The following is a 25,781-nucleotide window of genomic DNA, read 5'->3' as shown; positions in this document are numbered from 1 at the left end:
AATGCCAAAAGTGTGGAGCACTATGGAGTATTGCTGTGATCTTTATTTTCCCTTGGAGGGTTTGGGAAATTGTTGGGTTAAGTTGAGAGGTATCCCTGCCTGCTGGGAACTCAGGTCAGCACAGTGGTTCCCCAGCCCCTCACTTGGTGGTGCAGACAAGGTGTTAACGTGCTTGGCAAGACACCCAAGAGGAAAACCTAGAGCTGAAATTTCAGTCTCCATTTCTGACATCACATGCCAAGAACAACCCAAAGCTTCCAGAAAAAAAAAAGAGAGAGTGAGACCTGAAGTTGATTCTATTAAAACAAGCATGAAGACAACTCCCATGAGAGATGCCTTGTGCTTCCCTGGAAGCCAGGAGCCTCCCTGGCTTGGACTATGTCTCCAGAAGCATAGGAGAGACTGGGCCACTTGCATTTGCCAAGCTAACAGTGATACTAATTAGTAAACGATGCCTTTTGCAGTGATGCCATGGTGCTCCGTGCATCTAGCATTTTTGCATTCTGAGCCAAGGGGATGGGAGGTGGGTCCTGGGGAGGGGACTGCACCTGAGATGGGGTCTGTTAGTGATTTGGGCTCATCCTTGAGTGTGCTTTGCTCCTGTGAGGCAGTCCCACTCCCCTCTGCCAAAGCTGGCATATGGCTCCGGCTCCAGGAACTCCTGCACATGATTTCCCAGGCTGAGCTCAGCCTCCGTGTGATCAGCTCTCATTAGCTGTCATTAGACACAATCTGGAGTCCCGGAGCCTGCCGGTTCCTTCAGCTCCACTGTCCCTCAGCTGCATGGGAAATGAGAGAGCCCCATGCGGGGACTCTGCCGCTCCAGCCCAATGGGTGAATGGGGCAGCAGCTTCCCCCAGTGCTGGCCGGCCCCCAAAGTGTGGCCACTTTCCTGGGGGACACTGAGTAGCAGGACAGGGAGTGGGCTGGGAAGGTGAGGAGGTGTAAAGAGCATCCCTTGGGAGGAGGAAAGCGTGCTGAGTTGTGCTCACTTACCTTGGGGGTGCCTGCTGCCATGGCATCCTTCAGGATGGAGCTCTTGCTGCCAAGAGAGAAGAGAATGGGGTCAGAGTCACAAAACCGCTGCGGCGGGCAAGGGGAGCAGCGCTTCGAGGGATCTCATGGGGTCAAATAGCAAAGCGCATGGCTTCCCTTCCCTGGACCAACGAGAGCCTCCTCACCCTGACCCGAGGTGCACGGACAGGAGGGCGGCACCAACTATTTCTCCAGCTGGAATAAAATGATCCTATGAATGGAACCCCCCAAACCCAGACACACGATGCAGAGTGAAATCCTGACTCTCCCCCTCCTCGGGGGCTTGCACAGCTCCTCTCCCAGTCCTGGGGAAAAGCAGGGAGCAAATCTGCAGAGGCACAGGGAGGAGAGCCAAGGCGAGGAGAGCGGAGGTGACGAGCCCTGCGTAGGGTCAGGCACAATAAAAAAAAGGAGGGAAGGAGAGAGAAGGAGATTAAATCGGTGTAAGAGCAAGGGAAAGAAGTTCCCCTCAGCTCCAGCTGTGCCGTGGAAGCAGCAGCTCTGCCGGAGGCTGGCGTGATTTGTTAATTCAGGTTGTTCCCCATTTAGCAGGGAAGGAGGTCCCCGCCACGGTGCTCCTCCTCGCCTGGCCTCGCCAGCGGGAGATGCTATAGATTTAATAACACCTTCCCCCATCCAGACAGGTTAAACTTGAAACAATTACATATCAAAGCCGACATGGTGGGGAGGCCTGCACTGTAATTTTGGGGTTATTAAAGTAATCTCTCTCATGTAAATTCTCCTGCTAACATGCTGCAAACAGCATTAGGAAATAAATTATTTCCCCATGATTCGATTTGTCAATGCAAAGCACCTGCAGCAGGCAAAAGGCTCTTGAAATATGTTGCCAAGCCCGGTGCCTGTGCTTGTAAGCGCGCGCCGGTGGGGCGGCTGGCTCCCAGCTCCCCACAGCCCCGGGGAGGTGATGGATGGGTGGGTGGAGGGGGGGGCTAGTGGGGGGAGGCGGAGGGTGGGCAAGGGGGGGGAATGGAATTGTGTTTAATAACAAAATTTGTATGCAAGCCTGCATCCCAGGCTAAGGATGAGTGATCGGCAGCCAGAAAGTATTAAAAAGCCTCGCTAAACAGATGCTGACAATAGAACAAGACATATCAAATCAGATCTACTCCAGAAACATTAATATACGTACGCACACACGCTTGCCCGCGCGCGCACGCCCGGCTCCGCACGCCCGCGCCCCTTTCTTCTCAATCACAGCAATATGGGAGACATCAATAATTTTTTATGAGACTTTTAGAAGATCAACACGGTACTAGATGTGACAAAAAAGCAATGTGCCTGTCATGTTCGCTTTGTCGGGGACACTTTAGCCCCAGATGCCGAGCTGCAGTGGCAGCAGGGAGAAATTGAATTTGGCTGGCTTTAATCTGCCTTGATTTGGCAGATGGCTGGGTGTTATGAAATGAGCAGGGATGGAGGAAGGTGTTTTCTCCTGGGGCTACAGTCCCCCTCCTCTCCCAGTGCCACCTCACCCCCCACCCCGACACAGCGGGGAACGTGCAGTTATCTGTCCCCATCAGGTCCCCCCAAATGCCGCAGTTCCGCAGAGCAAGCGGCTGTGGTTCCCGGGGACCACCAATCGATGGGCTGGGGCATCGCCTCCCTCGCAGCCCCCCTTCCCCGAGGGGATGCGCTGCTGGGTGCTTGCTGGGGGGTGCAGGATGCCCCCCATGCCCCAGCTCTACCCTCCCCCCCGGCTCTTGGGAGGCGGCGGGGAGCAGAGTCAGTCCCCGCTGCCCCCGGAGATGCAGCCCCAGCACCACCTCCAGCCTGTGCCCAAACGCCCCTGATGGGAAGGATTTCCATCCCCTCCCCATCTCCAGCACTACCTTGAACTTCTCAGTCACCCAAAGTGCAAAACAACTTTTTTTTTTCCTTTTATAATCCAAACACCAGGTTAAAAAACCCAACTCATTTCCTTCCTTTTCTTGTTAAAGGTGTTTAAAATTATTCCTTTTCAAGGGAAAGAGGAAGAATCTCATTAATTCCTCCCAGAAATCGTGTTAGTGCCAGAAAACTGCAGTTTTCGGGACGAGAGTCTCTGGTCAGCCAAAAGGCCAAGCCTCTGCCGTTGGGACTGATGGGGAAGGGGACTGATTTAGATAAACTCTGCCAAGTTATTTTATTCTTCATTTGGAGGGTTATTAAGAACCACCCTCCTCCTTGCAATTTCACCCCACTCTATTGCTAATAAGAGTTTGCGATTTGTTTTTATTTATTTCCAGAGGCAGGCCAGGAATGGGCACAAGCCCCGGTCATCCAAGTCCCAAGACCCTGCAATTTAAGGGTGCTTTCCTCCGTCCCACTAAACAACCCCCCGAATTACAGCGGCTGCAGCCCCCTATGCCTCTTAAGGATGCTGGCAGCAGGCTGAGGATTGAAAGGCCGTCAGCAAAGAGAAACCTTCCCCTCCATAAACACCGCAGACAAATTAAAAATGGTAAAAGGGAAATCAAGACCTTTAAAGTTCAAACACTTTTCGGTGCCTTTTAAAGTTTTTTCGCTCTAGGCCCTTGCAGAGAGCACAATCTTTGGAGACCTTGGGATTCTCTTTAATCACCCAGCCAGGCTGCAGTGGTCTGAAATGATTACACATTTACATAGTAATAACCCCAACACTCCCCACATTATTTCATGGCTAGCATATTTCCACTCGGCGAGTGATCCATGTGTTTTAAATTATAACCTGTACATAGGAAATCAGTTACTAAGTACGATATTCACGGGCTCGTCTGACACTTCTAATTAAGGTGATTTACGCAGAATTATCCTACGAAATAAAAAAATGGTGTTTTGCTAGCTAATAAAATATAATTACTACCCGCTTTTATAAGTTACAGTTAGTTTTAATCTATTTGGGGAATTGTTTATCTAGTTCATTACAGCAAAACAACTTCTTTCCCTTTTAGGCAACCCCTCCAAAGTACCAAAGAAGACAAGAAAAGCCCTGGAAATACCCAGTGGTTTGGACAGCCTCCTTCTCTCTCTCCTGACACCTTTGCATTTCCAAGCGATACGAGGCTGCTTCCTCACTGGTTCCCTCAGGGCTGTGGCACCAGTCCTGGCCACGCATGAGTGCATCCCCATGTGTTCGGGTGTCCTACACCTCTGTGGGGACAAAATAAGGTCCCTGCTCTGTTGCTGCTGGAGGGCTCTGCCCAGCCCTGCAGCTGCATCACCCGTTCACGTCAAGAGGTCCCCACGCGCTCCGGGGCGCTCACCGGGGACCCATCACTCCTCTATATTAGGGCACAGCAGCTTTAAGAAGAACACTTACTCTCAGCAAGGCCCTCCACAATGAAAACACGAGTCAGGCTATACCACAGACGTGCAGATGTCTTTTAACGCTAGGCAGGGATTTGGTTAGGAGCATCCCTAGATGGAACTGGGAATCTCCTGGCATGGCCTTGAGTGAGCCCCAAGGGGCTGTTCAGACCCAACGCTTCAGTCGTGATGTCCTAAAGGGCAAAGGGCATCTCAGCATGCCCAGTATGTGCCCTCCTTACCCACAGTCTTGGGGTTTCTCTGCTCCTGCTGTGGAGTAGAGAGAGCATGATGACCTTCAGGTTTATTTCTTTCTTTTGTTATGGTCCTGCCTATTGGGGTGTGCTTGCCATAGGGGAAAAAAAAAGCAATATGCAGGGAGTGGTACCTTATCATCCCCATGAATGGAAGCTGCTGCTTCCCACATGGAAAACCCAGGGCATGAGATGAAGGCTAAGTGATCTGATTGTGTTTTACCACGAGCAATGTGGTACTTCTCCTTTTCATTTAAGCCTTTGCTCTTGCAAGCCACTGTAGGAACCTCAGCTTTCCTCTAAAAGAAAAGAGAAGTTTTCTGGGTGCCCAAGTCAGGAGAAAAGCAGAAGCCCTGCTCCCCATGGGAGATGGCTCATCAGCCGCCAGGCAAAGGACCCCGACCCAGGGTGTGCTCTTGGTACCTAGAGCCCACCAGATGCAGGCAGGGCTCTCGCTGAGCCCCCAGCCCGGGCAGAAGCCTGGTGCCAGGCACTTGCCCCAGGGAAGCAGGGCAGGAGCCCTCTGTGCTCACAGGCATCCGGGGCATCACCGCAGCATCCCAGAGCAAGGCTGGAAAGCTGTTGTGATTGTAGCTACGGCTTGAGTGAGGAGAGAGAGAGAGAGAGATGTGCTCAGAGGGGAAATCTGAGCACAGAGCAGTGACGGGACTTGCTTCAAGTTTCAGTGCAGCAGCAATAAGGCCAGAAACAGCTCCAGTGCTGTGCTTCAGCCCACCACAGCCGCTCAGGCTCCCCAAGCATGTTCAAACGAGATTTCTGCAGAGCCCCCACCCAGGGCAAGGCAGAGCTTATGACAAGCATCCATCACGGAAGGGCTGAGCTCAGTACCTGGCACAGCAGCCACCCCCCGGCCACACTCCCCACATGTAATTAATAACAACTGCAAGAGAAGTTCCTTGAGCTCAGGCAGCTACAGTTGTTTGTGCTCATCCCTTAATGACATTGCAGACGGAAGAGGTTTAAAGAGGAGGTAAGAGGGCTGCTGCCACGCAGCTGGGGTCTTCCAGCTCTGCAACTCTTCCACAGAACAACCCTCAGCAGCCCTCTGAATTTGATGGGCACCAGCCAGAGCGCAGTGAGCTCTCACATGAGATCCCGCAAGGCCAAAAGGTTTCTACAAGCCATGGCCAACTGATGTATTTCTTAAAAAAAAAAAAAATCCAGTGGAAACAATTTATTTTTAGCAGCAGGAGTTGCAGCTCAAACATGCAGCCCCGGGGCAGGAGCCCCGGCAGCGCAGCGAGCTGCCTGCAGAGCCATGCGGGTGGGAGCGCCAGCTGTAAATAAGCAGTCGCCGGGCAGAGAGGGAATTGGATTTTTGTGAATGCCAGTTTAAATAAGTGGAAGTGTCACGTGAAGCCTAAATAAGGAAATCAGAGTTTGATTATTTTTTTTTTAAAACTACATGAGGCCAAATCCTCACCTAGCCGCAGGTGACAGCCCCCAGCACGGCCGAACCTGATCAGTGCTGTCAGTGGAAGCACGTCGGGATTTTTAACGTGCCGTGGCTCTGCTAGTAGCACCTGCTCCAAGTGCTGCTTAGCACATCTCCTGCATCCAACGATGGGGAAAGCAGCCAAGTGATGGTTAAAATTGCCAAAGACACTGGAGTCAGGTCTAGAAACGCTCTGCACCTACAATCCCAGCTGTGCTTCCCAGATGCTCCCCCAGTCAGTATTTGTGAGACCTCAGTGCCCAACAGTCAGCTGTAACAAATGTGACCCCGCAGGGCAGCCACTGGCCTCCCCCAAAGAGATGATGCTGCAGCAGAAATGCAGCAGGATCATAAAACACTGTGGCATGACATGACCGTGCTAAAATCTCCTATTTGCTCTGTCCCATTCGCACCCCTAGCTCTTTCTAAGGTTTTTCTTTATCAACCCCTGGTACCCCATGCCCCTGCCAGGAGACCCTGCTCAGAGCGGGCGACAGGTTTCTGGGTGAGGAGGAGGTGGTTCATGTGTGTGGGGCGAAGCAGGACGCTGGGATGGGAGGGTTGTTTCATTTCTCTCCCACTATTTGAAAAGGAGGTGGCTGGAAAAATAAAGAGAAAAGTCAGAGGGAAAGGTCATGCATTAGATTGATCTGGGGGGCTCTTTGCTACCGCGGCTGTAATGACTGTTTAATTATTCCCAGCTCACGTGGCAGTTCAGCAGAGGCTCTGCAGGAGGCATGCATCGCTTAAGGGCAAATAACTGACCAAAGATTTATTTCTCACCCTTGGGTTTCCATGCATCCCTTCCCAGGGCTCCCACTGCCCTGGGAGTCAGCGGCAGAGGAAGGCTTTGCCCACTGAGGTCCCAAACCCCAGCCCGCAAACCCCAGCCCTGGAGCCAGGCTGTGGGTACTGCGGGTCCAAAGGCACTTCAAGGAGCATTCATAGCACCTTCAGGGTGCTGCACGAGCGAGGGGATACATGACCCACGAATTTTCTCACCCGCTGTGCTACCCTGGAAGCCCTGACCCATTAGAGGGGCTCCCACTCATGGATTATACCCACCCTGGAGTCTGCCATGGGAGGGGAGGAATGGGGCATCTCTGAGCAGGACAGGAGGCTCTATGGCTTGTGCTGTCTCTGCTGGAGAAGCCGCGGATGAAGGGTCCCGCTGCTGCCATTGCCACCCCTTGAGTGCATGGGAGGAAACCGGAGGGTCTCTTTTCCCTTCCTGTCTGTGATTAATCTGCCACAGCAAGGGGCAGGGACACAAATCAGAGGGGGGATGAAAGAGGATAAATCCACGGTATCAGCAGCACCACATTTGCTAGATAATAAACAGATTCCTCTCGTCATAAATTTCCCTCTGTTCCCCCACAGTTCTCTGCCGCTGATACTGGTGGGCATGGAGTTGGGCTGCTCCTGGCTTCTCTGGTGTCCTGGCCCATGGGGAGAGCCATCGCTCTGCCAGGGCAGCCTGGGACCCTCCACCCGGGCTGGCATCCTTCACCTCCTGGGCACATCGGGGTGTAGCGGGGGCAGCAGGACAGCACAGCGAAGCCCCCTCCAAGCTCATGGGCTTTAGAGAATGCATGGAACACCTGAGCTGACTGCGGTGAGGTGATCCATACCAGCACGTGAAGTGGGTGGCAGAACCACTAGAGACACCAGGTGCTCTTTAATCATCTACTTGGTATTTCCACTCTCCATCCCAGAACCCCCAGGTGTGGCTTGTTCTCTCTCCCTGCCCTGGCACAACGCTGTTTCCTCACTCCTCATTTCGGCAGCAGCCAGCTCACCCACTTCTCCACACCCCATGTGGGGACGTGTACCTGTTAGCTGCCTTGTGGTAGCAGATAGCCCTGTGCCCTGCTCGGGTATCACTGAGAAGGTGACACTTCCAGGCGGGTTTCTCCGGTGATGGAGTGTGTTTAATTTGCATCTGGCAGAAGCCACACTGCTGGAGAAAGCTTTAGGTGATGCCGCTTCCCACGCACATGGAGATGCGTCCGTGCCTGAATCTGGACACCCATGACCCCGGAGCTGAGGTCCCACAGTGAACACCTCTGCTGTGGGGTGGCACAGGATGCCTTGCTGCTGCCGTGGGGCAGGACCTGCTCCCTGGGGGGCTCAGGGCAGATCGGGATGCAGCAACCCCTCCTGTGCTGCAGCCCCCGGAGCAAAGCAGCAGCTCCCAAGCACCGGCCCTGCCCCAGCAGCCTGGTTTTGTTGGGGGACATTGGCTGTGGGGCAAACCCCAGGGGCTGCATGCACTGCGGGAAGTGGCCATTGGGGTACTGGGTGCTCGGTGCTGGGGTCGGGTGTCTCCCTGGAGCAGCTGGGCATTGCACAGAGGGACTCGCACTCGGGGAGAGGATGGGACAACATCCCAGGTGATGAACTGGTCAGTCAAACAACTTAGGGGGGTGTCAGGACCCTCTGGGAAAGCCCCCGGGAGCCCCAGGCTGGCTGACCATGTTCCCACAGCCCATGGAGAGGGTGCTGCAGGGGAGGTGCCCAGTCCTGTCTCGCAGAGCACTGTCAGGCACTTAATGGTACCTGTCTCCAGCATCTCCCCGGCCTGGATTTATGCCTTGAGGGGTCACCTCTGGCGAGACTCTAATAACACGACTTTATTAGCTTTCTTGTTCCTTCTTTAAGATACAGTAGCCAGGGGGGAGGAGGGCAGCGGCACCTCAGGAAGGAGTGGGGGGCGTATGGGTAGGAAGCAGCTGCCCTCGCGATTCCCCTTCTCGGTGACAAGGGGGAGAGGGAGAAAAATGATGCTCCCTCGAAATTTATCATGCACCCAATTACAATGTTAATTGGCAAGTCCCAGAAATCAATTAATTCGCAAATTTTTTTCAATTAAAAATTAAGATAAATCATAAAACGTTATTAAGCAAAGGCCAGACTCCGTGAACTTTTTTTTTTGTAGGCATCTGTTTTTTTTTTAATTTAAATAAAAAAAAAGAGCTGTGTTGCCAAAGCCCGATGCCCTTGAGTGCCTTTGCTGAAGCGCAGGGGGCTGTCATCAGCAGGACTGGGCTGAAGACAGATAAAAAAATATCGACCAGTCGGACACACTGCTTCTGCTTTATTGATCAGGCGGGAATTTAACTTGCTGTGCATATCCACCGTGTCAGCAAGGGCCACGGGTGAAATTAAAAGTACTTGGCTTGGAGATGTTGCCTTGATACCGGGGGGTGGGGAGAGAGGGAGGGGGGGGAAGAAGAGGGGGAAAAAGGGAAGAAAGGAAAAGAAGAAGGTGGAAAAAGAAGAGGGAAAAAGAAGGAAGAAAAAGGACAGAAGTTGAGGAGCAGGAGGGTGCAATGCCGGCTTTTCCCTGGTTGCAATCTCACTTGTTGGCCAGCGCTCCTTGCCCTCTCTGGAGCGCTTTCATATGTCTACCGCATGCACAGAGGGGAATCAGCATGTATTTTGATGGGACTTTGAAAAAAAAACCCTTCTTGCTCAAAAACGCCTCTAATCTCACTCACTCCGAGGCTGGAGGACCTTGCAGTGTTTGCTGCACAAGAAGTCTGGGGAAGTACCTGGCCATCAAGTTAAAGTCCTCAGGCATAAATCGAGGACACCTGAGACGAGAGCCATGACCCTGATGTGACACACGACAACAGAGCTAATTTGGGTTTTACACACTCTATTTATCCTGCTGGGCCAGGGAGCACGGCCGCTTGCCCTTCCCAGAGCAGCCACCCGCGCCGGCCCCGGGAAGGTCTCCTCCAAGGGCCCTTTGGGACAACACAGCACTCAGCACATCCCACTGAAATGAAGCAAACCCTTGCCTGGGGCGGTGTGAGGAGCAGCCATATTTAAACACAGGGTTCCCTGAGCAGAAGAAGGGTCTGAGCCGTACCTCATAACTTGCTCTTGGTCCTTACCCTGACCAGGAGTAACACAAAAAGCCCCTGTTATTTGGGGGTGCAGGGACCACAGGTGTGCTTCTCTCCTTGTCCCTCAGCAGGGATGATGTGTCTCATGTGCAGACTCTGGGGGCATTAGCATGGGATGGCTTTAATCAGAAAGACCACAAAACACTGTGAAAGCAACTTCTGAAAGGATGTGAAATTGAGGATGTGTCTCCAGATGCCTGGAGACATCTCTCAAGGGCAGTGACCCTGCTTGGAGTGACCAGCCTATCTCCCAGGTTCCCACAGCCTTCATGTCTTAGTTATATCGCCAGCTTCCTCCTCATTCCTTATCCTGCCAGGCCTGGAGCTGCCTCCATCCCCCCCAGGAGAGCTACCGCTGTGCCCCTCTGCATAAAGAAACCTGGAGCTGAAGTTCCCCCACAGCAGCATGAGGATGCTCAGGGCGGTGCCAGGAACTGAGGCAGCACTTTCTGATTCCACGCTGGTTGCCAAGGCAGGGAGGATTGAGAACAGTGAGAGGAAAAGTGAGTGCATGCAAACGAGGGAGAGGAAGCGTCAGAAGGATGCTGAAGGAAGATTTAAGCCTGAGCAGAGGTTCACTGAGAACTGCTACAGGAGCTGGAGCACCACAGTCCCATGCTTGGCTCTTTTCCTCTGACACGAATCAAAGCTGGCTCCAAGAGCCAGGCTAAATCCCCCGTCTGGGCATTTCACCTGCTTTGAAACAGACCTTCCCACTGCATCTTGCTCTGCTCTCCTTTGCCTGACACTGTTTGGCTCCCTCTTTGCAACAGCATCTTTGAGGTCACCAGAAAATAGCCCGCAGCACTTCCCATTTGCATCAGGGTGAGAGACCCCAGTGCCCTCTGTGTTCTGGGAAATGCTTTGTAATCAGAGAATTGGAAGAGAAATTATTCCTGGACACACCAGAAAGGTCATTAGGGGGAATCAGTAGCTCCTGAGATGCTGGGTGTGCAGGAACACCCCACACTCCTGGCATGGTGGCAAGGAGCAATGAGAGCTGCTAGACCAGACTGGGAACTGCCAACGGGTGGGCACAGGCTTTAAAACACAAATATGCTCAGATTAAGGATTCAAGGTGGAGGAAAGAAAGGAAGAAAAGTGAAGAAGGGGAGAGTTAGCACAGCCATGGGGCACTGTGAGAACAGCATCATCCCCCATCCGCTCACCCCAGCACATCCATCGCCAGCGGCACCCGCCGAGCACCCCGGGTGGCTGCTGCCCAGCCCCGGGATGCCATAGCACAGGCACAGCCGGTATTACAACACGGTGTGAGGATATTGCTGCTTACATCTAAGCTTAGAAACCCCTTCAAATAAGGAGAAAGAGATGAGATAGTCCTGTCTGAGCTCGCACCGTCCTTCAGCTGCAAAAGCAGGAGCAGAGCCGGCATGGTCCAACTCACTGCTCCACCCTCTAGACCATTCCCGAGCTGTAACAACACACCTCATCCTTTTGGGGAGGTGAAATCACAGCTCTGAGGCACAGGTTTGCTGCTGGTCATGCAGGGAAATAAAAATGCCCCCTGCCAAATAAATTTTTTAAAAAGAGCACTTGCATTTTCAAGAAGAGAGCATCTTAAGAGGCACATTTCCCAACCTTCAAGTGCTTGACTCAGCAACTGTAGTATTTGTAATGGGACTTCCTAAGGTTTTTTAAATGGCCAATAAATGCCTCTTCCCCAAACTCCAGCCAGGGGCTCAGAAAGCACCGTGGACCCATCAAGGACCATCACCTGAAGTGCGCTCCACAGATCCCACTGCCTCCTTTCTCCCTCTTTTGTCCTCAAACTAATCTTCCCTCCCACCCAAACTCAAACCATAGCCCCAAACCTGTCCCTTCTCCACCCAGCCTCCTGCATCGTCCCCTTTCAGCAGGTTGTCCTCTTTGGTCACTGCCCGGGGAACAGCGGGCAGGGTTTAAGGGTCTCCCTGCGCATCGCCACCTTTGCTCATAGTATTTACCTTCGGTGACGTACACAGGGGTACACTTGTATGTGCATGGGGATGTGTGTGCGTGCCTGCCCTGAGGGACACCCATGGGTGCTGCTCACCAGTGCTGTGCCTGCCTGCGCTCCCCAGGTGGCCCTGGGCTGGGGAAACTTGTCTGCAGCCGAAGTGCCCGCCGAAGCTCAGAGCTGGGGCCACTGACAGCTCCAGGAAGAGTCTCACATTTCAGTGTGCTTTATTGCAAGCCTTTAATACGGATGAGGTGTAAAACAGGTGAATATAAATCGAGTGAGGATGGGAGACCTGCATCTAGCACACAGATAAGCTTCGTGCACACAAGCCGGGAATAATCATGTATTCTGCAGGGACCAGCCTGGTTGGGAGCACAGGGCACCGGCATGCACAGAGGGTTGCTGGGTTTATTTCTCATTTTTACCTTGGTGGCTCTTAGTTGCTCAGCTGGGGACCGGCACCTCTTGCTCTCCGAGCTGTATGCGCAGAGCAAGGAGAGCATCCCTCCTGCACGGCACCGTGGGGCCGCCGCTCACCCACCTCCCGCGCTTGGCTGCTCTGTGCTCGTGCTCTGCGAAGGTGAGCTACTAGGTAATGTCTCTTTGGAGGAGGAATACCAATAGTCTTGCCTGGCAAGAGTTAAACCCCATAAAACCAAGGCTTGTAGTTTTGTTTTCTTTCAATTTATACCCTTCACTTAAAGAGGGGGGGAAAAAAAGAAAGGAGGGGGAGAAGAAAGAAAGCCAGGTGACATATTCTAAGAGGGAGCACTGAAAACGTGTTAAGCACTTCAAAATCTCATATATTCAATCGGCCTCTGGCAAGACATCTGCCTAATGTTAGCGCTTAAATATCCTTTTCCATTTTACATGCATTCAAGTCTCATTTGAGCGAAATGAAACGGTATTATTAAAGGGAGATTTTGCACAAATGGCCTGAATTTGACATGTCAAGTTCAATGAGGCTGTTACATATGTAACACCAAGAAGGGCTCGGAGGCTGCCGGCTCTTGAAACAGCGCCAGTGGCTCAGAAATGAAATTTGCATTCAGAGAGCCTTGCCTCGCCGCGCAGAGCTGTGCTCGGGGCTCGGCCGGACTCGCGCCGGGTGGAGGAGCCATGGGGCGAGCACAAGTGGGTCTCTCCCTCTGCTTTGGGAAAACGGACACACTGAGAAGGCAGCAGAGCTAGAAACTCAGGTCCCTTGTTTCCACCCAAGTCTGCTTTTTCAAGGGAAAGCCTGACCCTGCACCAGGGTTGGATCCTCCTAAGTGATGTTCATCACCCGTCTAGTGGCTGGTGTCCATCCCCCGGGCATGCACAGCCCATTGGCATGGGTGGGTGCTGCCTTGTGGCTCAGCACGACTCCTCCTGCCCTCGCCCTACGATGCTCCAGCTGGGTAGACCTTGAGAGGTCCCTGCCCGGGACCAGGATGGTCACATCAGCACCGCATGTGGGGGAAAAGGGCTGTCCCTGTCTCTGGGGCACAGCAAACCCCACCTGCACCAGCTGAGCAAGGGATGCATTGAGGTGGGTCGGATGCAACCCCAGGCTCCCGGTGAGCCAGGACCATGGGTAGCAGCATGCGGCTGGCTCCTACAGCTCCCTCACATCTCAGGCCCAAAAATCTCCTGTGTTCACCTGGAGGAATCCCTTTTCCTCCTTCCCCTGCCCTCCTCTGAGTGATGCCCAGCTCCCTGCTCCAGTGATGCCTGAAAGCCCACGTCAGCGCTCAACACCTGGCTGCGGTGATGGGGTGGGGCAACCCCTCCACCTTGCTTCTCCACCAGCCTCTCCCCTCCTCTTGATCTGACCCTGTGGCAGCATCTTGGCTGCCTCACCCCACCACACAGCCCTGTGGTCACGGTGCCGCGGTGGGAGCTGATGTGGTGCCCACCAATTCTCCGGTGCTGCAGGCTCAGCGGGCAGGAGGGGATCTGCCTTCCTAACCCCGAGCGCTGGAAATCTATGATTTTGTTGCAAATCATTGAGGTTTATTAAAACTTAACAGCACAAGCCATGATTGGCTGCATCCTCTTTAAATTAGAAGAAAGAAAGGCCCTTGGAAAGCAGCCCCCCCAGCTCGCTTCTCCCCATCAGACTGATAAGTAACAGCTGCTCAGCCATTTCGGTAACGAGTCAGCATTGGCAGGGAGCGTCCAGGGCTGCCGGTGCCCGTCACGTTTATAGACCTACATTTTATTTTTATGTTTATTGGGTTATTTGAGATCATTATTAGTTTCTCTCTCCTCTTGTTGATGTGTTCTTGCTCCGGGCTCCTCCAGGCGGGAAAGGTGGGGGAATGGGAGACGGGGGCACCCACGGGACCGAGCGGCCCTGTCGGAGCCGGGCAGCGTGTGGGACCCCGACCCGCTCGCGTTCCGCTGCCTGCTCTGCCTGCCTGCTCTGCCTGCCTGCCCTGCCTGCCTGCCCTGCCTGCTGCTGCCGCCTACCCCTGCGTCGCTCCCCTCTGGGACCGCGAGGGACCGTCCCTGTGCAGAGCTGCTGCGTTACAGATTAGCCTCCATCGCCTGAATCCATCGACTAGATTGAACGTTATCTATCACACTACGGAGGCAGTCGTTATTTAATAATTAATAAAGACCTCTGATTCTTCGCCGCCGCCTGCGCAGCCGAGCGGAGCGGGCCAGGGAAGCGAGGGCAAGCCGGGGAGAGCTGTCTCCTCTCTAACTGCTGCTGTTATTTAAAGGAATAATGCCATTCTTTTTCATTTGTCAGCTGGCCCACAATGGCCCTTGTCACACTTTATGATTTAGGGTTTCCTTTCCTTTCCCATTAAACGCCACCTTCCCATCACCGCCTCGCGCCAGCCAGCCTCCGCTCCTGGCTTGCGGTTTCAGTTTCACTCTGATATTGGCCCAACTTCTTTGATGGGCTCCTCCGAGCACTAATTGCTTCTGTTCATTTAAACCTGTTCACTAATTTGCAGTGGCCCTTTATTAAGTTGGATGCAGCCCAAATTACACCATAAATTACGCTCGCAAGGGGACTGGGTGTCGCGGGGGATGAATGGGCTGCCTGTTCCCTTCCTCCCCCTTTCTTCACCTTCCTGTGCAATGTGGGGGGGATGTGGGTCTCAACCTGTGCCTACGGTGCCGAATTTGGGAGATCTCAGCCCGCACCCATTCGGGGAGGTCTCTGTTTCTCCAGCTTAAGCTCCCTGCTTCTCCATGCATCTGCAGTGGCTATCGCTAAGTCGCAAAGCAGCTCCTGGCCAAGCAGGGACGGATTCTGCGTCCCCCACACTGTGCACAGCCACGTGCAGACCCTTGCCCTGGCACACACACACGCAAGCTGGCACGTGCACTCTCCCTCCTCTCCTACCACCTGGTGACATAACTTTGCTCCTAGTCGGCACTTTGATTCCTTTCCTCACCTTTTAACGACTGGGGAATTCATTAATAATTGAAATAAACACGCTCCTTTCCAAGGCTGCTGAGTTTTATTAAGGCATGGGCAGGGATCTGCCAACCCTTGGCTGCAGCCATTTCCTAAATAACTGCCAGCAGTTAAAATGCAATTATTATTATTATTATTTTCTGTTAAATAGGGGACTTTGCTGTGCTGGGGAAAGCAGACGGGAGCAGAGGGCAGCTGAGGGGCAGCGCGCACCATTGCTGCAGGCCTGCTCCATCACGGGACGCGAGCAACGTGAGAGCTGCTGACCCGAACACACGTCCCGGGGGAAAGGAGTGTCTCTGCCCTCTGGGAGCCATTTCTGTCCCATCTCTACCATTGTGGTGAACCCCAGGGAAATGTTTCTGCCCCGCTGGCTAGCTCTAAATCTCCCCTATCTAGTAGCTGTGGGTACCACCATCTCCTTTGCCACCTGCGGGTGCCCCGGCTGGTGGACTTGGGGATGCTGGTGAACCCCAGGGAGCTGCTTACCTGATGTTCAGCTGGGTGAGCTTCTCCAGCTCCTGCTCCATGTGCTCCTGCAACTCCCCGGGGCGAAGGAGGACCTGGCAGATGGGGCAGATCGGAGCCTGGCTGTCAAACAAAGTCGCTTTCTTTTTGCCTGCGGGGAGGAAAAGAGGGGAGAAAGCTTTAGCTCTGGTCGGCTGCCATCAGCATCACCTGTGCTCAGTGCTGGTCCCTGTCCTAGCTGAAACCGGGGGATTTTCTCCTGGTAGAGCCCCCTTTCTCTCCCCATCCCATGCTCCCTGGGGCAGGGACTGGCTCTGTTCTGCAGCAGGACAGCAACTGGCACGGGAGCATCCCAGCCCCAGCCGTGGGACCTCCAGTCTTACAGGGAGAGCAGCCCCAGTTTGCGGTGTAGACGGCGTGGCTGAGGGCAGACAGATGACACTGCACTACCCGCTGTTCCTGTTAACTAATAACAGTGAATTAAGAAGAGCCATCTTCATCGTCCTCGGCACTCCTGAAGTCGGGTGGAAGGGCAGAGCTTTTCTCGGAGGGCACACAACGGTTGGGAGGCAGGAAGACCCCGTGGCACTGGGCTGCGGATGGCAGGAGCAGGTCTGGATGCTCAGCATGGCCGCTCCAGTGGTCACTGGGGATTGCTCACCCCGTCCCCAGGCTGGGATGGGGCTCCTCACCCTCCTCACACCACCAGCAGCTCCAAACCCTGCAGCCAACCTCACCCCGAGCCCCCTGGGGCTGCATCCTACCTGGGTGATATCTGGGGGTGCCTGCTAACCCCGATCCCAAGCTGAGCTGAGCCCTGGGGCTTCCCTGGAAGCGGGGCTCTGCCTCATACCCTCCCAAATCCTCCCCGCCGCTCCCCTGCCCATCGACATCTCCCTGGCTCACTCCCTGCTCCGAAGCCATTTTCCTCCAGCTCGGAAAGTTTATTGCCCCCTCTGTAAGGAATATACAGCGTCTATTTAACATAAAATAAAACTCTAAAGCAAACAATGAAGTTTCAATAAAACAGAGAAGCCCGCGGGTCTCCAGGCCCCCCTCTCCCAGCTGTATTAGCAGCTCTGCTCATGAGAGGGCGTGCGGAGCCCGGCTCACATGGCTCCGGCGGGGAAAAACATGGTTTACAGCAGCCTGTTGTCATCTAACGTGAACCCTCCTGCTGGATTATTTATTTATGTATTAGACATGGATCAAATTGGTTAAATCCGAGTGAGAGGCAGTAATGCACAATAAAGCAGCCGGCGCTGGATACAAGAGGGCTGCGTGCACCGTGGCCTTCCAATCAGGAGCAAAAAGGTGCCATTTTATGGCTCCTAATGATGGCAGAGCCCAGTTAAATGAATCCCCATTAAAGGAATAGACCTTCACAAAGTATAAAACATGGGTGTGAGTGGCTTTACTGGGTCCCTGCTGCTCACTGTATAACCGCCTTGCGCAGGCATTTAACGAGGGGAAGTGTCTGAAATAAGTTTGAGAGTCACCTTGGCTCATCCTTGCCTTCCATCAGGACACAGTGTATGTCCCTGGAGGGCACGGGGCTGTCACCAGGACGTTGCCTGCCCTTTTCTTCAGCCTCCCTATAGGCAGTGGGGGAAACTGAGGCACAAGGGGCACATTGGGGCAGGTCAGTGCTATGGGACATCCTCTACCTGCCCAGCTTCTCCATCCACTGGGAACTCTCCCCATTGCAGAGCCAGGAGGAAAACACAGCCGGTCTCTCCTCTGGACTTGAGCTGCTCCCGACAGCTCCCAGGCAGAGCCCTGGCAGACCCCAGACACCTCCACTCCTCATCCCCACCACCCTTCTGCTGGGGAGGACAGAGCGTGCAGCTCGTGCAACTGGGAACATCTTCCTCTCTTCTCCTTCCCTTGTGTTTAAATAATGCCCAGAACCCAACCCCAACCCAAACAACCAGCTCCCGCTGACCCTTGCGGGAAAGGTCGGCATTTCAGTAATTCCACCTTCCTCTTGGAGCTTTTCCACTTTTGTGTAGCGGGGGCCCAAAAATAGCCCAGGAGCGTCCCCGACCACCTGCTATTTATAACCCCAACTTCGCAGTGAAACAATGGAGCTGTCTGAGTCTCCCTCCCAAAATAAACAGGCAGCCTTTGAGCGGACAGGAAATCCTGCTGGATCCCTGCTGTGGGGTGTGCAGATGGACTGGTAAACATGCTGCCCTCCGCCCTACCGCGACGCATCCCCGCTCCCAGCCCAGGCCACTGCCGTGGGGCCCGTGAGCCCCCCCCGCCTGCCACCCACAACTTGGGCTGGTGGGACAGGGATGCTCTCAGCAGCACCGGAGGGTGAACTGGAGGTTGAGCATCCCCAGGCCTCTGCTCTCCCAGGAGCCCAGAGGTGTTTGTTTGCTGGCGGAGGTGATGGAGAGTCCTGGATTGCAGTGCTGGGATGGGCAACCTTGGACCATGAGGCGCAGCTGGGGTCCCACCTGGGGACCAGCTCTGTCTCACTGGGCTGGTGGCTTTTTTAACCTCCTGCACACTCAGATCCTTGCTCCCTGCTTGTTCTTCAGGGCTCTTCCATGCAGTGCATGTTCCTAAGCAGAGGTGACTTTGGATTTCAACAGCTGGGGCAACCAGGAGAGATCTCAGGCCATGGGAAGGAACCTTGCTGCCTTCCATGGCCACTCCCAACCCCAGCCCAGGCCAGCAGGAGACATGAGCAGCAATGGCTTTATCCACCAGCTACACCAACGATATGGTGACGAATTTGTGCCAAGGAAGGATGTGACAGCTGTCACCCTGCATCCCCGTGACAGCAGGGGAAGATCCCCTTGCTCCAGTGAGCATGGCAGGCTGGTGCTTGCACTGAAGCAAGGGCCTCCAGAGGGGCAGGAGAACATGGACCCAGACACGTAGCCAAGCCCCTGAAGTACAGATTGCAAAGCAGGAGACAGAAGGAGCCCCAGCTCCAGGCCCAAGGGGCCGACAACTGCGCTTTTGCAGGAGCAGGGCTAAGTGCGAGTGACAGGCAGAAGGGAGGGATCATCTCCCATGCCAGCAGAACACCTACGCAAACCTCCCCAGGTCTGCAAAACCCACTGCCTGCCCGCGGTGCCACAGAGGCTGCCGGCGGGATGCGTCTCCCCAGATCAGCGGCACCCGCATCTGCAGCGTGCCCTGGAGCACAGCACACGCCCATGCTGTGGTGTCCCGTGCCAGGCAGCAGTACCCAGCTCCGTGACGTGGGATGCCGGGTTGTGGGGAGGGAGAGGATCGGCATCGCGAGTCCTCAGGTTTCATTTGTGAAGGCAAAAGTGGAGGGAGATGTGTACATCCCGCCCCTCCCCTCTGGTGCAGGGACATCCTGGTACCCATGAAAAAGCCAAGGATGCTGCACTGTGTGTGCGGCTGGGCTGCGCTGGGGTGTAGGTGCTGACCCCGCTCGGGGGAGCAGGGGGCATTGATTTGCCCAGGGCAAAACGAAGTGTCCGTATCCCCGAGTGGGCTGGACCCGCACCTGCCCCAGCAGCTAATGCTCCCCGCTCTTCCCTCCCTGCCCTGGGCCAAACCCACTCCTGGGAGACCCTGAATGGCTCTTTTCAGGCTTTTGCTTTTTGGCAGCTGTGTTTTTGTTTTCTTTGCCCCTCTCTCTCCCCTTCGCTTTCTGGTTACTTGGCAGGCTCAACTCCAGTGTTTACCTTCCTGGGCTCTGCCGTGCTTTCCCCGCTGCCGACCCCCCGCTCGCCAGTGCCAGAGAGATGAAAAGGCAGAGCCTTGCTGCTCCCGCTGTTTGCACGGTCTCCTGGGCTCTGCGGAAATGTTTAACTCCAAGTGTTGAAACCGAATATTTCCTGCTCCAAAAGCAGAGGGCTCAATGCACCGACGCACCCCTGCGTGGAGGAATTTGTCCATGGGCTCCATTGGAGGGCAACTGCAAACGGTTCCCAGCCCAGGCGGGGACCGAATCAAACCCTCCTGATCTCGCTGGGGATCGAGGGCCAGATCCTGCCCTCAGTTACACCGATACGGATCCAACATCATTTCCCCGAGTCCTCTGAGTCAGGCGAGATTCACCGCAAAGTGACTGCTAATGGGAGCTGGGCTCAGGTACCAGGGTGCAAGCGTGGCACGGAATAGGTGTGAAGCCATCCCTGCTCCCACCCTGCATCTGTGCCCCAGAAGGGAGGGCTGACAGCACTGCAGGGCGTTTGCAGGCCAGGACTGGGTCACTTGGAAGGGCGAGCTTTCCCTTCACAAGCAGAATGGGAAATGCTGTTTCGGAGAGCATTTATGTGAGAAAAAAAGGGATCCGTCCCACCAACAGCCATGGCGGCACATGATGTATACAGCCCCTGTCACTACGGAGCACGGAGTAAACGATGTTCCCAAGTGACTCTGAATGAGCAAAGTTTACAAGGCGCGAGGGCTCACTCTGCCCAGGCGCTCAGCAAGTTGCCAAATGAAAGAAATTGTTTATAATTCAACTGCTCAGCTCAGCTCATGGCTTATTGCACAGCCAGGTGCCTCCCCAGGGACTGCCACCGTGGGTGGCAACAGCGGTGGCAGCGGGTGGGGAGCTCTGGCAGGGGCACATTCCCTGCTGGGGATGCGTTCGCTCTTTCCTAACACCCCTTCGCTGGGCAGACCCCAGATCACGGAATCACAGAATGGTTTGGGCTGGAAGGGACCTTAAAGATCAGCTAGTTCCAACCCCCTGCCATGGGCAGGGACACCTTCCACTAGACCAGGTTGCTCAAAGCCTCCTCCAACCTGGCCTTAAACACTGCCAGGGAGGGGGCATCCACAGCTTCTCTGGGCAAACTGGTCATCTGCCCGGGTTTCAGGTCATCTTCTCCCCACACTGTCCTTCCTCGCAGCCATCTGAAGCTTGCCCCTAGCAGACCAGCTCTTCTCTCCCACCTCCCAATTTCTCCTATCTTAAACTGTTTTCCACTTGCCTAAGTACCAAACTCCCCCTCCTCCGAGATGCCTCCCTCCACCTTGCCCTCCTATTTCCTCTCTATCCCTCTTAAACGCTCCATCACTTAAACCCAATCAAAGCCAGTTGAAACGAAACTCTTCTGAATAGAAATGACCCCATGCTGGGGCTCTGCAGCCCTGCACGCTGCTTCGGGGACCGTGCTGAAACCAGGTGGGTGGTAATGGAAGTGCTGACACAGGCTCCTTGACAGCATCGCCACTTCAGTGCCTGTAATAATCCCTCCCGGCTCCCCTGCAACTCAGTTTCCACAGCGATTATTTTCCATTCGATGATGGGCTTGCTGTTATTTGTGTACTGATAGCAGATATCTTGTGTGACAAGCCTCCTTTCCTTCCAGCTCAAAAAACAATAATTCAAAGAAAGCCCCATATTAGCTTGGAAATAGTCAAACGCTTGTTCTTCTCCCGGCGAGCCCACGCCACAGCCTGTGAGGCTCGCAGAGCCCTGGCAGTAAGTGGCAGCCAAGGGGCTGCGCTGCAGCCAGGGGAGGATGACAACGGTGGGGAGAGGAAGGTGGAGATGGCTCATGTGTCGGTGCAGAGCACCCCGGAATAACAGCAGAGGCAAAAAGTATTTGGTAATAAAGTGAGGGAGCAGGAATAATGTTAATTGCTCTCCCATCTCCCTGTTATTTACTGGTGTGCTCCCAGTGCCATCCCCATGGGGCTGCATCCTGCCTGCCGGGCGCTGCCTTGGATCCTGCTGGTTTTGACTGGGGTCAAAAGGTACATGGCCCCAAAAAAACTGCACGGGGGGATGGCTTGAGGTCAGGGCACGTCCCGCTCCTTCCAGCGGTCCCTTCCCCTCCCTCGGGCTCCTGGCTGGTTGTGTGGGATGCAGACCTCGACTCTGTGGGATGCAGACCTCTACTCTGTGGGATGCAGACCTCGGCTGTGTGGGATGCAGACCTCGGCTGTGTGGGATGCAGACCTCAGATTGCTGCCCAGGGCCAGGCGCCCTGGATCTAGCCCCTCCTGCTCTTGCCCTGCACAGGGCGGTGGGAGCCAGGCGCCGGGGATGGCGATGGGCAGTAAAATTACTCCAGATTCGCGTGCTGTGGCTGGGTTCAGCATCCGGCTGTAACCGCATCCACAGCACGACCTAACTCTGCAAACACCCCACAGTGCAGCGAGCACATCCAGATCACTGAGGAACCACCCTGTGTCGAGAAGACTTGCTGGTCATAGAATCATAGAATTGTTTTGGTTGGAAAGGACCTTTATGATCATCGAGTCCAACCGTTAACCTAACACTGCCAAGCCCACCACTAAAGCATATCCCGAACCACCACATCTACACGTCTTTTAAATACCTTCAGGGATGGTGACTCCACCACTTTCCTGGGCAGCCTGTTCCAATGTTCATGTTCTATGGAGCACACGCATTTTGGAGGTCTGTGCAGGCAGGAAGGGAGCAGAGGTCTGGAAAGATGGCTTTTCATGTAAGAAAAGGCTTTTGAGGAGTCACATCTCCGCTCCCGCACCACAGGGCAAAGCTGCTGCAGGGCACTGGCAGAAGCTGGACTCAGATTGTGCTGGACACGGCACAGGCGTGGGGCCACTCCTGCCTTGAACCCCACAGAGAAGAGCACAAGGGGTGGCTGACAGCTGGTTTTATACAGCTGGGGTAAGAGAGGCACAGACGGACCAAGTGACCTCCACAACCTCATGAGAAAACTGGCCAGTGAAGAGCTGAACTCCACCCCCTGCACCCCCATAAGGGCCTGATCCCCAGCACCACTCAGTGCTTGGGCTGCCAAGCAGCTTAGCAAATATACCTGCTTCTCCTGAGGCTAAAAACTATGGAGGGATACGAGGCAGAAAACCTTGTTAAAATATTGACTTCCTTCCAAAGAAAAGAGTTGTTCTCATAGCTGCCTCTACAGCTGGATACTGGGGACGGACTGGTGTAAACTGGCGCAGAGCTGCTCCCACGCAGCTAACGCCAGCAGGGGCGATCCCATAGGATGCTCCATAAAAATGAGTGTTCAGGCAGCACCCTGGGCTCTTCAGAGGCTGTTGCACGTCCTGTCAGGTCCGGCACCATGTTTCTCACGGGAGCTGGCAGCCTGGCGGCGGGAGAGGCAAGAGGCCGCTCTGAGCATCCCACCCCACTGCTCGTGGTCCAGGCCCTTGCTCTCCACCTGCGGAGATCAGGGCTGCCTGGCGTGGGGCAGGGGAAGATGGATTGAGCCGGGCAATAATTTAAGAAACTGAGTGAGTCTGTACATCCAATCACTTTACAAATCAGGGGAAAAGGAGAGAGGAGGAAAGGCAGGAGGCGGGTGAGAAGTGAAAAGGCCGCGCAGGGAAATGCATCACAATTACTGTCTCGGCTCTAATGAGGAGCCTGTCATGAGGCTGTCATCCTGCGGAAAGCCACCTACTCAGAAAGATCCAATAAAAAAGTAGCAGAGAGATAAAAAAGAGATATATTTCAGCCCTTGCTAATATTCTTTTCATTTGTCCCAGCACAAAATAAGATACTGCACTTAACCGGCTCGGTTAAAATGAAAAGGGGGGGGGTGGGAAGGGAGCAGCATTGATCAATACCACTAAAAGCCGGGAGACATGGTGATGGAGTGCAATTTTTTTGTCTGTGCTGAAGCATAGCAGAGGCCCGGGTGGGGTAATTTATGATTCGCACGCATGCCGGCTAACTAGAGGCTGACAAGACAATGAATCCTCGATGAGAGGGACGCGGGCCGTCGGGAGAGCTGGAAAGGGAGAACGTGACAGGGACCTGGAAGGGAGAGGGGAAGAGGAGGGCTGGGGCGGGCTGTGGCCCCGTCTCCCCACGGTGCTGCTACTGGGCTCAACGCAGCTCTGCAGAGCGGAGCAGAAATGCCTCCCTGGGCTTCATGAAAAATGGAGAAATACCGAGAGCAAGCCAAGGGGCTGCCCTGCCTCCGTCCCTGCCCTCCTCCCTTGTGGCTCCCGGCCGGGCAGGCTGCCCGTGCTGGCTTCCCCCAAGGAAGCACATCAGTGCCCGGCCGTGATCCGAACTGGGCTGGGGGTGGACCAAACTGGGACAGTGGGGACCAGGGACAGAGACAAATGATCCCTCTCCGCTCCAGCTTCTGGGTGCTGGTATGAGCCTGGGCAAGCTCAGGACCATAGAGCTGGACCTTCCTGCTGCCACCCACCCTCTGCCCCGGCAGAGAAACTGGAGCCTCCTCCAACCCACTGCCTTGTCTCCAAAACACATGAGTCCTGGTGAGCAGCTGGGTCTCACTGGCATCGGTGGGGTCCCTGGCTTCAGCAAACGTGGCATGGCAGAAACGCTCCTGGGGGAATCCTGCAGCTCCTTGAACTGCCTTCCATCCCATGGGTCTTGTCACACCACACAGCCAAGACTGGGCAGGCTGTGGACAAACCACCCAGAGCCAGTGGGACCCAGGGACCACGCCTGCAATTCTGCAAACGCTGTGGCCCAGAACCTGTCCTTCCTCAGTGCGGCTTGCGAAACGAGGTGCTGGGGCCCAACATACTCCCCAGCAGGCAGGGAGCCAGGCAGGAGATCCCAGGGCTCTCTTGCTGTCTGCGCCGTGTGTGCGCAGCCATGGCTGGACCATCACCATCCCTCCTCCTCCTCCTCGGCCACCCAGCGTGCCTGGGGCTGTGCATCCAGAGCTGGCAGCTGGCTGACATTCACCAAGAGGCCTGGCCTCTGGCCCTGTTCACTGTTACAAGGGTCACTTTTTGTCCCTTACTGAACCAGTCCCCTGAGCTGGGGTTCCTGCTGGACAGAGAGGAGGAGCTGTGTAGCTGCATCACCAACATGTGCCTTGATTATCCATGCTCTGCATCGGTTGTTGGGATGGAAAGACCTGGAGCAAAATACCCTCTTCAGCTGCCAAAAAATAACGGCAGTGGGAACTAGAGAAGGTGGAAGTTTCACAGGAACATCCTCATGTCTCCCTGGGACCCCATAAGAGAGCTGGGGTCTGATGTCCCAGGCACTTTTGGGGTCTGTGCCATGCCCTGATTGCTTCACCCACACCAGAAACCAGGGAGCAGTCGTGAGTGGGAGCGACAGCCCTGCACAGGGGCTGGGGGAGCGCTGGAGGGGCTTCTCCCTCCCAGCCTTATCCCACTGCTGCACATCCGAGCTCCCTGCAGAACGATCCTGCACCAGGCTGCAGCTGCGCAGCTCTCGCATGCCCCGTCCTCCTGCTCCCCTGGGTCCTCTGCGAAGGATCTGGCTGCATCCCGAGAGACAGGATCAGCCTGGAAATAGGACTCTGCCTTCACCATCAGCAGTGAAACAGGAGCCTGGTGACCGCCCCACTGCCAGCTGGCCGGGGGCTTGCTGTGGGTCACCCTGCAGCCCCAAGACGGGCTCCAGCCCCATCCTGTCCCCACAGCAGACGCTCGCAGGCATCCGCGCTGCTCCCATGCCCTTGACTTGGAGGGCAGCCTGTTAAGTTGGTGATATACTGATACGCCTGTAATTCGAAGGGGTGATGGGGTAGAGTCTTTCCCTGCCTCTCACCCACTCCCTCCCCCCACTTTCTGGCTCCTCTCCTCTCCTCCCTCGGGGGTGTGTGGGGCACACATCGAAAACACAGATATTGAACTGTCAAAACTATTTCCTACAAGAAAATAGATTCATCAGCTTGCAGCACGCAGGGTCATTGCCACATTTTCCCCTCGCGCCGGCACCTGCACATGCCGGCGCATACCCAATGCCTCTTCGCAGCACCGGCACTTTAGCTTGTAGCTCAGGGCCCTTAAGTGACTTTGAGAAATGGATAATCGATTATAATTCCATGGGCCTCTCTGCAGATTTATCCGGAGAATGTATAAAAGCCAGGGCTTGGGAGAAGCGGGTCCTTCTGGCCAACACGTCGATTGCCTGCGCTCTCTGTGCCCGCCTCGGAAAATCGCATCCCAAGCACGACTCTGTTTAATCCATCAGTACACAATCAATGCACTCTGTAATCAACTCTTGATCACTTAATTTTACACATGTTGGCTGAATCCCTTTGTTTAATCACTAGATCAG

The 25,781-nt window shown here is 54.7% G+C and overlaps 1 protein-coding gene across 1 annotated transcript in view; it reads right to left on the bottom strand.

The window, feature by feature from the left end:
- The window catches only part of RNF220 (ring finger protein 220), a 225,082-nt gene that overhangs the window by 71,998 nt on the left and 127,303 nt on the right, over positions 1–25,781 (bottom strand). Inside the window, 2 exon segments of the mRNA XM_068406809.1 lie at positions 997–1,042; positions 15,815–15,944. Of these exon segments, the coding sequence (XP_068262910.1) occupies positions 997–1,042; positions 15,815–15,944 (176 nt within the window).

This window comes from Nyctibius grandis, chromosome 8 (genome assembly GCF_013368605.1).
Source record: "Nyctibius grandis isolate bNycGra1 chromosome 8, bNycGra1.pri, whole genome shotgun sequence".
Classification (NCBI taxonomy): Eukaryota; Metazoa; Chordata; class Aves; order Nyctibiiformes; family Nyctibiidae; genus Nyctibius; species Nyctibius grandis.
This window is presented reverse-complemented; position numbering and strand designations above follow the sequence as displayed.